This window comes from Cordyceps fumosorosea, assembly GCF_001636725.1.
Source record: "Cordyceps fumosorosea ARSEF 2679 chromosome Unknown scaffold_88, whole genome shotgun sequence".
NCBI lineage: Eukaryota > Fungi > Ascomycota > Sordariomycetes > Hypocreales > Cordycipitaceae > Cordyceps > Cordyceps fumosorosea.
Window position 1 is genome coordinate 14,647 of NW_017387388.1, and position 12,836 is coordinate 27,482.

The window sequence follows — 12,836 nt, forward strand, 5'->3', positions numbered from 1 at the left end:
TTATGTAGTGCCCGGCAAGGCAGATTTGCGACGTTGCGAGACACGCCCCTCCTGCGCCCTGCAAAATTGACTCGCCAGCTGGCTACTAACAAAAGGGCGTGATTTCTAACCAAAGAGCTCAACCTTTCATCTCAACTTTGGCACTTGGGCCTAGAATATCCGGCCGGCTCTCCTCCACAGCTCCCCTTCTCCCAAACAAACACCCTCTTCAAAGTTCACCATGTCCTACCAAAGCTCCGTGCCCCGACTGCTCGACATGCTGGCCGGCTGGTCAATTTTCATCTTTGTTTTCGCCGGCAGCTGCTACCTCATGGACCCGTGGCCGTGCGAGACTAGCCGGCCTTGGTCCCTACTTACCTGCCTGTTCTCCAACGTTGTGTACAGCGTCCAAGGCTTGAGCAACTACCTGTCGGCGTCGACCTGGTCGGTGATTGCACGCAGGCTACACCTGAGCGTCCTGATTTTAGCCCTCGTCTCCTCAATTGGCGTGGAATCTTTGGCCGAGTGGACCGGGTGGCCGCTCGGCGTGAGCGGCTGCGACGGCACGACAATCCTGCGCTTCCATTTTCGAGCTGTTGCTTTTTTACTGCTGCCGCACTTCTTCGCCATAGCCGCTCTCGAGTTCCTGCCGCCGGGGCCGCGCACAACGGTTGTTGCCGGCTGGGCCACACGCGTTTTCCGTCGCTGCTGCCCGGAAAGCCTCCTCCGCCGCAACTGGAGAGCAGGCCCTGGCGAGGAGCAGATCGCAAAGCCCGATGATGAGAAGCTGCGCTACTTTGATGATCCAGACGGCTCGGGCCGTTGATACACTATTCACCGACAGACCGTGGCCGACGTCGAATTCCATGTCGGTTCTGGGATGCCCAAACGCTCACGATCGAACGGTTGCTTTGGGTTCGACATATGCACGACGCACCCAAAAATTGAGAAGAATGCACGGCAGGCGAATTGGAAGGCACAGGGAAAATGTGGGAGGAATCGTCTCAGAATGGTCTCATTGGTAGAAGATGTATTCGGATCAATACACATGATGCCTTTGCCCATTACGGGTTCCGTGCAGCACCAAAATTCACTAGACAGATAGCTCATTTAAACGCAGTTACTGCACCACCACTGGCCTTTCTGACTTATGTGCCGAGCAACGATGATGCGCGTTGCCTTGCGGTCGCCTAAATTCCTCTATCATTTCCCTCACCCATTTGCGGGTCCCTTCCGGCTGCTCAACTGTCTTCTTAACAAAGGTAATATGCAGCAGGCAGTCGTCGCACACGTTAAGCATCTCCCTAGTAAACGTAAAATCCGTATCGACCGTACCCCCGTGAATCTCAAGCATCTTTAACTGTGAGTGCCTTGCAAACATGTGATGTGCAAAGGCTGGAAAGCCTGGCCTTATTATGAACATCTTACCAACCGTTGGCCCAGCCTGGAGCAATTCTATACGTATTTCGCGGAGGATAGATGAGATCATGCTGACCGTGGCCCAAATTTTGAAGTTGTTGACTCGAAGCCCTGTGGAGGCGAGTGTCATAGTCAGTAGCTTGGCTATTTTCTTTGACTGCCGTGGGCTGCCATTGATAAGGCAGCTAGGGTCCCCAATGTGAAGGCTAGACAGCTCAGACATCCCTCCCATGACTGGGGTGAGCATTCTCCACTGCCGGTCGGCGGCTTCAAAGGGTTCAGGTTCGTACTTTTCTGAAAGACATCTTGCTCCAGGAAGAAGCACGATGTTCTACAATGGGCAATCCAAGGCACCTGGGAAGACGCAGCGTGCAACATTCCCCTGTGGGCCGTCCAGGGACGACGTCGACCAGCGCAGGCCATAGTCGGAAAGCGGCGCAGACAGAGGACGGCACGCTCCGAATGGCAAGGCCACAAGCTAGCCAGTTTCCGGAGCAAGAGGCCGTTTCGACGGAGACTCGCTATGCGCCACGCATGGACAACGCAGCCGCAACTGGCGACGACGATCTCGTCAACTAGCGATTCCGCGCGTTCAGGCTCATGGATCACTTTGTCGCGGCGCTGAGCGAGGAGCAGGAGCGCAAGCTGTCGCCCGAGATTGAGCGGGAGCGCGAGGTGCAGCGGGCTGCGCCTGAGAAGCCCGCGTTGCATGCCCTGCATCCGGACATGGTCACCTACGTGGCGACGGGCCGCCTGGCTGCGGATTCGTCAGCCCGGGTGCCGGCTTTTGCCTCGCTGTCGGCTACGAGTGCCGCGCGGTAGCTGGATCTCAATACATGTCCACGTCATGTGTATGTGTCGCGGGACTTTGCGCAGACGGTTGATGGGGCCGGCTCCGACTGCAGGCAGCGGCCTATACAGTGGGTTTTGGTGAGCCCGCCGCGGTCCCAAGCGCCCGCTATTGACACCATGATGGTTATTAGCCCCTATGAGGCGCAAATGCTACTGCCGGCGATCCAGAAATCCACCAGTGTGGCCTTGTGTCTGTACGCGCCGCGGCCGAACCAGGGCTATAGTGCGCTGGATGCTTTGGACTTATACACGGTGCCGGAGCAGCTGGACGTATGTGTGCCTCCGCAATTCGCCATCTGTTTGAATGTATTTGCCGGGCAGCTGTATTTTGGGTCCGAGCTGGAGGCCATCCGCGTCTGTCACTATCTTGGCATCAATTTGTACGCAAACAACGCGGATGCTATGCGCCGAAAAGCGGCAATGCTATGCAGCTTGCATGGATTCACGCAAAATCCGACAAAATTCTTGCAAGTTTTTTTTGGTTCGTCGGGGTTGTGGCGGCATTGGCAATACTCATATGGGCTGCATTTTGGATTCGCGCCGCCCTAAGGACTTGTAACGTTGTGCAGGTCGGCGGCTGTTACCCAGCCCATGATGATCTGTGGTTGACAAACGATGCGCAAGACTGTAGTGTTCGACCGCACTGGCGGGCACACGCCCAAGATGGATGAGCCAAAGACAAATGAGCCCCATGCGAATGCAGAGAGAGACTTGGCCTGACGACCTCGTTTGTCGTGACAGGCAGCGCTAGGGTCAGTGCGCATTTAGATGGATTAATTAAATCGTCTCAACCCTCATAGAACCGCTTGATTCACCGATAACATTAGAATAATACTATTACATTAATGTACATAATTTTATAAGACCTGAAAGTTACCCCTTTAAGAATGTAAAAGGGTAAAGCACACCGTTTTGTGCCAGGATGCGCTCTGCTTTTTGCAAGGCAAATAAGAACAACAAACGCAATTCATAGGCCCATTTCCATTTCGTTCACATCCAGCCATTTTTGTTTCTTCTCCGCGCTTGACGCGTGTCCGTCGCACGAGCAAATTACAGATCAATTGGGTGATAGTCTAGGTTCCGTAACGTGGCGAGAATATTAAAATGAAAATGCAAGCCAAACGGTAATGAGAGATCAAAAGCAAAATGAAAGAAAGAACACAACAATTTGTCAGTCGGAACGAGACAGGCGCCCCATCAACGCCGCTCGTATGCAGGTTCTCAAAAAAGCCCGGTCTTTTTTGTAACATCAAGAATGCCTCGACACCGAAAAACAAAACAAATGAAACCGAGTCGGTCTCTGATGAAATAGCTTGCGCTCGTCTGAATGCTCGTCAGTGATGGCTTTCTCAGCCGCGCCTACACTTCCGCCTTGGATCTGGGCCCTGTATCGTTGCTAGAAAGGGACACTGAAGAGTCTAGACTGCCATGGCCGTCTAGAGGCGTCTCGGTTCCCTTCTTATGGCTCATTAAGGTGGCTTCTCTGGCAGCGTCAAGTGCGCGTTCGGCGCGGATTCTGCTTCTCCCACATCGACGCGTACCGGCCACCAGCGGTCAAAAGCTCGGTGTGCGTGCCTTTTTCGACAATGGTACCGGCATGGAGCACAACAATCTGGTCAGCATGGGCGGTTGTGGACAGTCGGTGTGCAATGATAAGAAGAGTGCGGCCTTGGCCAATGTTCCAAACATTCTGTTGAATTTCCTGCTCAGTATGCGAGTCCAGGGCCGAAGTGGCCTCGTCAAGCATGATGATGCGAGGATCTTTGAGAATGGTGCGAGCGATAGCAACACGTTGCTTCTCGCCTCCACTGAGTCTGAGTCCACGCTCGCCAACCTGTGTTTCGTACTGGTCGGGGAAGGACAAAATTCGGTCGTGAATGCTAGCCGCTTTGCAGGCAGCATAAACTTCTTCATCTGTGGCGTTCGGGTTTGCGTATCTCAGGTTGTACATGAGGGATTCGTTGAACAAAGTTGTGTCCTGAGGCACAACGCCGATATGGCGACGAACGGAGGAGATGGTCAGATCCCGCACATCTTTGCCGTCCAGCTCAATACTGCCTTCATCGCAGTCGTAGTATCGGAACATATGACGGAAAAGAGTGGATTTACCACCTCCGGATTCGCCAACGAATGCTGTCGTGGTTCCAGGTTGGCACTCGAACGAGATGTTGCGCAGCGCCGGCCGACGTCGGTCGTAAGAGAAGTTGACGTTATTCCAACGAATGTGGCCAGAGAAGTTCTCAAGGGGCTTTGCGTTTGGAGTATCAACAACTGTGGACTGAATCTTGAAGAGCTCAAGCAAACGCTCGCCTGAAATCATGGACTGCTGAACAGTTCGGTAGAAGGTGCCAAAGAAGTTGAGTGGGCCTTGGAGCTGGGTCAGGTAAGAAATCACGACGAACCAATCACTGGATTCGCGCATTCCTACGGCGACCTGCCAGCCACAGATGAGAGCGGCCAATATTCTGCCGAGATTGAAAACGAGTGTTTGGCACACGTTCATCATGACCATCCCCATCTGCACCTTGGCTTCCGCCTTCTGATAGGCTCCAACCTTGTCACGATAACGGTTGGATTCGTAGTCTTCGGCGTTGAAGTATTTGACCGTCTCGTAGCTAGATATCGAATCATTCTTGACGGCCTCCTCTTCTCTGTCAGCATTAGTCATCTCGCGGCGCTGGTCAGCTCGGGTCGATGCCATCTTGATCGTCAGGTAGAGGTACCAGCAGGTATCGACAAGGTTGATTTGTGCGTAGAGCGGTCCGAATTTGTAGTAGAAGACGCTAATAGACAGAACCAAATCAAATAGCATAGGAATGACTTGGAAAGTGACTTGCTCCAGAAAAGAGTTGATGGAAGACCCCTTGTTGAGCGCGGACAGCACTTCACCAGTGCGCTTGGAGAGATGAAAGTCCAGGCTGAGAGAATGCACATGGTTGAAAGCAGCCGTTGTTAAGCCGCGATAGGAGTATTGGGAAACGGGTATCCAGAGCAAGGATCGAAGTGGCCCAAGCATGCCCTGGAGAATCCAGAGAAGCCCAAGAAACAGAGAGGCGCGAAGAGGGAAGAGCTCCATAGTCAAAGGTTGTCCATCCTGTACTTCCTTGATAGCATGATTGAGCTGCTTGACGACTTCACCGATCTGGGTCGGGACAATGATGTTGACGATGCGCTGAATAATAACCAGGACAAAGCAGACAAGAACTTGCAGCTGCAGCATGACGGAATCCTTGGGCCACAAGTAGGGGAAAAAGAGAGAATATCCGCGGATGTACTCCCACCAAGTCTTGTGGGGAAGCTTTTGTGGTCGATAGAACGCAGTATCTTCGTCCTTGCGTGAACTCGGCGCTGAGTATTTGGCTGCGTTGGACACGGTCCGGCCTCGGGACCGGCGAGAATTAGAGTCGCGCCCGTTCGGTCCTGCTGTACTGGCATCACCATTTTGAGAGTCAGATGACCCCCGATTGCCATCCAAAAGCGGGGTGTTCTCATGGGTGAAGCCGTCTTCAAGCTCTGCAGGGCGCTTGGATCGAACTTTACCTATCCAAGCAACGCTGAAAACCCCGATTAGGGCTATCAGGTGGAGGATACGGACAAAGTAGAGAACCAAGTCCAGTTCGATCCATCGATCAAAGCAGTCTTTGTCTCCCGTTTGCGATTTCGGGTTGGTAAGGCGGCATGCGGCGGCAGTCGTAAAGGTGGTTGAGAAGAGAATGACCTCGCCTACTAGGCCTAGGACCCAGATCAAGAGGTGAACGACATTGGGCCCTTCTTTCCAGTCGAAGAGCGAGAAAAGGATGTAAAGGTAGAAGAAGACGGAGCCGAGAACGTGGACAACGGTCCACTCACCAGCCCAGGAGAGACCGTCCTTAGACCACTTGCAAGGCTTGTCATGATAGAACGCATGGTTGAACATGAAGGCGCCGGTCGCAACATACGAGATGAAAATGACTGCAGCCAGATAGCGAAAAACATTTGTAGCAGCCGGGCCAAAATGGGGACCAAGCTTTCTCTCGCCATCGCCGTTGGTCTTCGTCTTCGTGACGGGCAAGTGCTTCCCGCCCGGGCCTTCTACATGCGATTGTACAATGCTTTCCTGCTTCTTGGCATGATCCACACTGTACCATGCAACACACGATAAAAGGGCGAAGAGAAGTATGAGGGAGTAAAGGTATTGCGTCTCGCGAAGGATCAGATCGGAGGCAGCTATGGGCGGGTCGGAAAGTCGGTGTTGGGGACGCGGTACATTGTCAGTGGCCGCCATGGCGAGCTACAAAGATGTTGGTGGTTAGTTATAAGAAATTGATCAAGACAGTGGTTTGTAAAATGTAAATCGTCAAGCGTGAGATGGCGAGAGGTGCGATGAAAGAGTTGGTTGCTACTGGCCGAGGGCAAGTGAGGACTAACCGAAGCAAACGGCCGCGCAAACAGACGAAGCCAAGCAAAGAGGCCGCGGTGATATTCGGTGTACGTACAGGAGCTGAAGCACCCGATCAAAGGTGCAGCAGGTGGGCCAGTTGGTGCAGTGAGCAGCAGGTGGTACTGTTCAGACATGCACGGACTTGATTGAGAATGCTTTGATATCTCAGGAGTCGTGAACAGCATGCAAATGGTGGTGAAGAATGCGTGATTGGCGCAGAGAACGCCGATCAGGAAGCTGTGATGGCCTGCTGGGAACGTGTACAGTGTGCCTGACGGCATTCACAGTGGTCAACGTAGTAGTGCAGGAACGCGCAACGATGCCCCTTGGTATGAAAATAGTCAATCCTGCAACGCGGTTCTTATTGATGGCAGAAGGAAACATGACCAGGAATCTATGGTACCACGAAGGATCCCGACTGCATTAGTCTCATTTGCTAAGCATACTCAAATCGGCTACGATAAATTGCTTCAAGCAAGGGGTCGGATCACTTTGCATAATAACCAAACAGGGGCGGAATTGATCCTCTGCAGGGACTGGGGGTAATCATGGCAAGCGGCTTGCTTCCTCGGCAGAAATGTTACTAGCCATAACGACGCTCTGGGGCACAGCGCGGCCGGCATACCATGCCGAGCGTTCTTTGCTTTGTTCAGACCAAATACTAATAAAGCCATGCTATGCGTCACCATTTACGGAAGGATCAGAGGAGGTGTGGGGTGAAACGGCGTGCAGCATTGGCGGCGTGGCGAGCTCGCGCAGCGAAGCAAGTCGGTGTGAGCAGCAGAAACCTGTTCCGGCTGGCACCGGAGTCAATCGCAGCCATTCCGCGGCTACTCAGCCGTTGGACGACAAGTTGCAACTTGAATCAAGCGTTTGCGGAGTCTCTGGACAGTGTCTATGTGACATGTTGGGTATGGAGCTATGTGGTAGATGGACTGCGCCAGGCTTTGATGTTTTGGTAGATGGTAGTGAAACCTTCAGCGCCGCTGTAAGTTTTTTTTGGTTTCGATGGTTGGTGATGGAACCTTCAGCGCATCTGTAGTTTTTTTGGTTTCGATGGATAGTAGCAAAATATCGCCTAGGTGGGGCTGTTTCGCCACGATGTAGGTAATAGAAGTGGGTCTCGTGACTTCCCAGAGCCTTAACACAGCCGAAGGACTGGGCTGGCGGACGCTACAGACTGCCCATCCCCTTCTGAGCTCGAAGAATTCACAGAGTAACTCGTCCCACATCTTGAAGGTACGAGAGAATACAACTTCTGGCGGAGGATAATCTCTGCGATGTCCACATTCATCTAGTATGGGCGGGCGGCCCGTTCCCTGGCTTTTTGCTCATCCCACACTTGACCAACCAGTGGCTCGGCCCGATGGCGTGACAGTTCTCGTTCGTTCACTGCATGGGCGCCGTACCGTGCAACCGCTTATCCTTTCCTGAGTGAATGCTGTTTCTGCCGATCTCCAGCATCGCGGTTGGCCCCTGTGCGGCACGGTGTATCACATTGTAGCTTTATGTCAACCGGGACTTTCAAGGTAGAGCCCGTATGACTTTTCCGCGGCCAGGAGGTGAAGGTAAGAATTGAGAGCAAAGGGCCATGGGCAAGCGTCCCAGGCCAGGGTTTTGGGCAAGGGGGTTAGCGGAGGGGGTGTACGTTTCTCTACATGCGGCCTGGCCAAGTCATCCAGTACCGCTACATGAAAACTGACGGCAAAGTGATTGGCTAGGATAGTAGGCGAGGATATGTTGCTGCCACGGATTCTAAGCAGGCTGTTGGGCAGGCAAACTGCACTTCATTTTCCATTCGTAATTGAACGGTCCAAAGAAAGACATAAAACCACAACATAGAATGGATCATATCATCAAAATAGGAGGTTAAACTGAGCGCAGGACGGGCATCTAGTATGCTTTGAAGGTTTGGATGTGAACCCACATGTAGCTGTCAGTAGGCAGTGTGATCCTTTCCAAGAACAAGAGGGCTTTGTTGCTGGGCCATTCCAGCTGCCAATCCTGGCCTTGACCCGAGATCAAAACTTTTCTTGTCCCCGCGAAATACCCTACCGCTAGGCTCAAACTATTGTCCACGTCAGCCTTGAACTTTGCACCTTTGGCTCTCAGCCTCAACAGATGCCGTTCCGAAACAGGGTTTCGAAGTTCCTGGCTCAATGGGCCGAGGGGCCCTTCGCATCGGACATTGGCCAGCGCCTGTAAATAATAAATGAGCTGACCGAATTTATTATCTTTCTTGAACGTGGTGCGAGACACATACTAGATATTGAACTGCCTGTGCCATAAAGCCATCGCAGGCAGGATAGTGGTGACTTTCCTCTTCTGAGTGTTTCCTCTCTGCAATCTCCATCCTGGCGTCTTTGTGCGCTGTCCTTAGTTTGTCCTGTTGCGCTGTGAGCCCTGTTTCCGGCGTCGCTGAGCGTGGGTATAGCTCCAACAAGCCATAACATGGCTCAAAAGGGCCTTGTCCTCTGGGGGACATCAGCTGCTCATCTCTGGAGTTATGTTGCTGGCTAAGTTGTGGCGCCGATGCTCCCCCCTTCTCGCCGTCTTCGGTGCTTTCGTCCGGCGGTGATTCGCTTCTTAGTCTCATCCTACGGCTGGTTGCTAGCCACCTCTCGACATGCTCCTTCCTGCAACCTAATCAGTCGGCCCTGTAAAGCACCACGACTATGTTTCTTACGATATGCGCGGACACAAGAGCGGAATGAGTATGACTGGGTTTAGCGCTTCATACTCCGGGCGGTCGATCCGCTCTACGTCTCGAATCCTCTCCAAGTAGACAAAGTCATCCGGCGTAAAAAGGCCCTTGTCAATAGGTATGTGAGCTATGGCGAGTTGCAGGATGGATGATCAGTAGATCAAACCTACTCAGTAGCAATATGGCATATGCCCGGTTTCCAACGGTGGTTACGAACCGTTCCCCGATCGTGCGAAAATTCCGCGCTGTATGCCACTTCATCCAGCGGATAGTGCTTCTCTCAAACCTAGAGAATCCTTGTTTCAGGCACTCGATACCCTCGTCCGACTCAAGCAGCCTTAGTACGGTCGCGACGTCTGCCACCAGTACTGCCAGATGCTCTAGGAATGAGCGCCAGCTCCCAACTGTGGATTGGGACAGCGAGATCAACCTAGCAATCGTTTCCTGTATGGTTTCCTGCGGAGATGGCGAGGTGTGTCGTATGAACTCGGTAAAGAAGTGCGCGACCCTGGCATCCTCGCCGGGCCAACAAAAGTCCTCTGTGCGCGATGAAGGGATGTGTGGATCGGCAGGAGGCTTTCTCTTACGGCGCCTTTGCGGGACATGGTCTGCTGCCTGGCTTTGATAATTGTCCGGGGTGAATACTTCCGCGTTATCCATTGCGTTCAAATTCCGCGAGGTGTTGCCTGGTTGGGGTGTGCGTCTCGTTTTTGACTCGCCCCGCACGCGCAGCTCCCACAGGTAGGGTGACTCAGCTAGGTACGTACCTACTGGTACAAGCCTATTTAGGTACCGCAGCGTTCTCGGAGAAAAGCCTGGGCCCGAGAGGCGAGGGGTGAAAAGGATCGGAGGCTTTTCTCAAACGAAAACGGAATAGCGTTGGCTTGTGCACCCCTCCAACGAAATTACGGACAAGTACTGGAGGGAGCCTTCCGCCGCTCCATTGGCAATGTTTATTGCGTGTGTGAGGAACGTAGGTAGGAGGCACCTGCATGCCTCAATTCAAACATGCTGCAAGCTCCTGGAGAGTATAGGTAGGTAGGTACCTCTGTCCGCCAACGAGGCGCTATTGGCCCATGGCCCAGGCCAAATGCTGCGCCCCACGCTGCGTTCCAGTAGCTTGCCTCTAACCCGAGGGCTGCCACTGCCGCTGTGAGTCAGCTAGCGCTACAGTTTACTGACATGGACACTCGAAATGCCGAAATAAGATTGCATTATCTGTCCCTATGCATGCTAAGCAATATTTGCTGATGGTGGTGTGGCGCATCCATTTACGAGGAAGGTCCCGACGCCCACAACTCGCCCCGTCTTCTACGCCAATCTAACACCATGGCAACTTGCAACACTTAATCCGAGGAGTTTTGGCCATTCGAAAACTATTTTGCCATATTCAGAATCTGTCAAAAATTAAAGTTGACTCACTCAGCACTCCAGCTAGCACTCCCCGCCTGCATTGCACACCTTATCGAAGTGGAATGCCCGCGCAAATTATGACATTCTGTTCAGTCGAAAGACCATGTGCATTATAATAACAACCAGGCACAGGAATAGAAGATATCAATAAATACTTTACAGCGTGCCTATACAGTGATTACAGCGGAACGTTCATCCGTTCCGGTTGTGCCCGGAAACCCCCGCTCAACAGGATTGGCCCCGTTATATGAAGGTGTATTTGAGTATGCTGAGAAGAGCTGCTTCGTTTGGCGAACATGTTGCCAACATGTCTGAAGCCTTTGCAGATGGGTCAAGATCTGCCCAATTCGAGACAGCAAGAAGGGTAGCATGACACTTGCAAATTAGCATGACTGAGATGCATTACTGTTGCCCTACTCACATGTTGCAATTGCCTGTCTTGCACGCATAGCAAGACAAGACTGATGGTCAAAGCAGCCAAGCGAGCGACAAGCTGTACCAGTGCAGCTTTTTCCTGCTTCAACAGAAGCAGGAAAAGAAAAACAATATCCCTAAAGCGTTATAGAAAACCCCGGAAAAAAATCAACACATAAGGCAGGCAATCGAAGGCAGCCAAAAATGCTTGCAGTAAGCCCGCCATCGACAGAACGAGAAATCCGAGCAGCAGGACACATGGAGTCTGGTCCCAGGACTCCATGTAGATAGGCTGGGAAGGATACAAGAGTAGAATCTGATGTAGCATTAGCGTAGCCGTGAAACTTGAGAAATCACGTACATCACTCAGTACAGCCATGGGCAAAATGGCCTTCCCTAAATCTCCACACATTTGTCGCTAATCTGAGCCTTCAGACACTAACTGGCAGCTGCGCATTAGTATTGTGACTGAAAAAAACCGTGGGGTGAGGCTAAAAGCGTTTAAATGAGTTTTACCTTCATTTTAAGGTCGTTTTAAGAAATTTTAACTCATTTTTAGCTCTATTGAAGTTAGTCTAAAAAGTAAATATTTAATTAAAACTAGAAGCCTATTTTGCCCATAAGTGTATGACTGACGCGATTGTTGCGCTGAGGGGAAGGTTGACATGGGCTCCTCGATCCTTCAGCCGCTCCTGTATGAATGGAGTGGATCCGTTGAGGGCGAAAGACAAAAATGGTAGCGCGCAGCTTATGGGGACGAAGTATATTCGATAGTGTATTGACACTGGAGGGCTTAGGCCGGCCGATGGACATCAGAGCAGTCTCAGCAGAGATCCAACATCGTGTACGGTATTTTATTGTAAAAGAGGTATGATAAGAACAGTCTCTGTTTGGTTCATTTCATAGGAGGATGCAATGGTGTGGCCCAGCACGACAGCGCAACCCAATTGGGATGGGGGGATACCACTTTTGGCCTATGCTGTCCTGCGCCTCCACCAACTGGAGCCAGCCACATTTTGTGTAACGAAAAAGGAATAGCTGTTTCTCTAGCAAAAAGGGAATAGCGTTTCTGTAACGAAAAGGGATTAGCTCACGGCGTGGGACCCTCCTAGAGGTGCTTTTCTGGGGCGCCCTGGCTGAGTCACGTCGAAAGGAGGTGTCTGGCCCCGTGGCGTAGAGCCACGCCATACGCACCTCGAGTGCAGGCCTGGTCTTGTATGGTTCACCACCGTGCCTTCCTTAACGCACCCCATTACTGCGGCTTGCAGGTAGTGTGCAAGCCTTCCGCCGTTCTAGTGGGCACCTGTCATGTTGCAGGGTGACTCTGCTGATGACTGCAAGGTAGCCATTCTGCGCTTTTCCATCGCTTTTATACCCTGGTTGGCTGTCCTGCAGTGGCTCGTAAAGGCCACCACTGAGTGAGTCGACTCTGTCGGGGAAATCAAACTTGGCGCTGCTCTTCACCGCGACACCGCCTCACTTTGCAAACCACTTTCTGAACAATTGATCCTTGCTAACCGCCATATATATGCACGCGGACATGACCAAGACTGATTTCGTCGCCGCCACATCCTATGCACCCAACACCGCTACTGTAACGGGCAAGCCGCTTGAGCGGCGGCTGTGCCGCCGAGC

At 52.3% G+C, this 12,836-nt stretch overlaps 2 protein-coding genes across 2 annotated transcripts; one reads left to right on the plus strand and one right to left on the minus strand.

The window, feature by feature from the left end:
• Positions 1-220: 220 nt before the first annotated feature.
• Positions 221-805, plus strand: ISF_09874 (hypothetical protein; the record flags this gene model as incomplete). The annotated part of the gene is made up of 1 exon (XM_018853474.1): positions 221-805. One exon carries the CDS (start codon positions 221-223, stop codon positions 803-805), a length of 585 nt encoding a protein of 194 aa, XP_018699341.1.
• A 2,937-nt stretch (positions 806-3,742) lies between these two features.
• On the minus strand, positions 3,743-6,514 carry ISF_09875 (heavy metal tolerance protein precursor; the record flags this gene model as incomplete). Its single annotated transcript, XM_018853475.1, has 1 exon — positions 3,743-6,514. One exon carries the CDS (start codon positions 6,512-6,514, stop codon positions 3,743-3,745), a length of 2,772 nt encoding a protein of 923 aa, XP_018699342.1.
• Between the last annotated feature and the right edge of the window lie 6,322 nt (positions 6,515-12,836).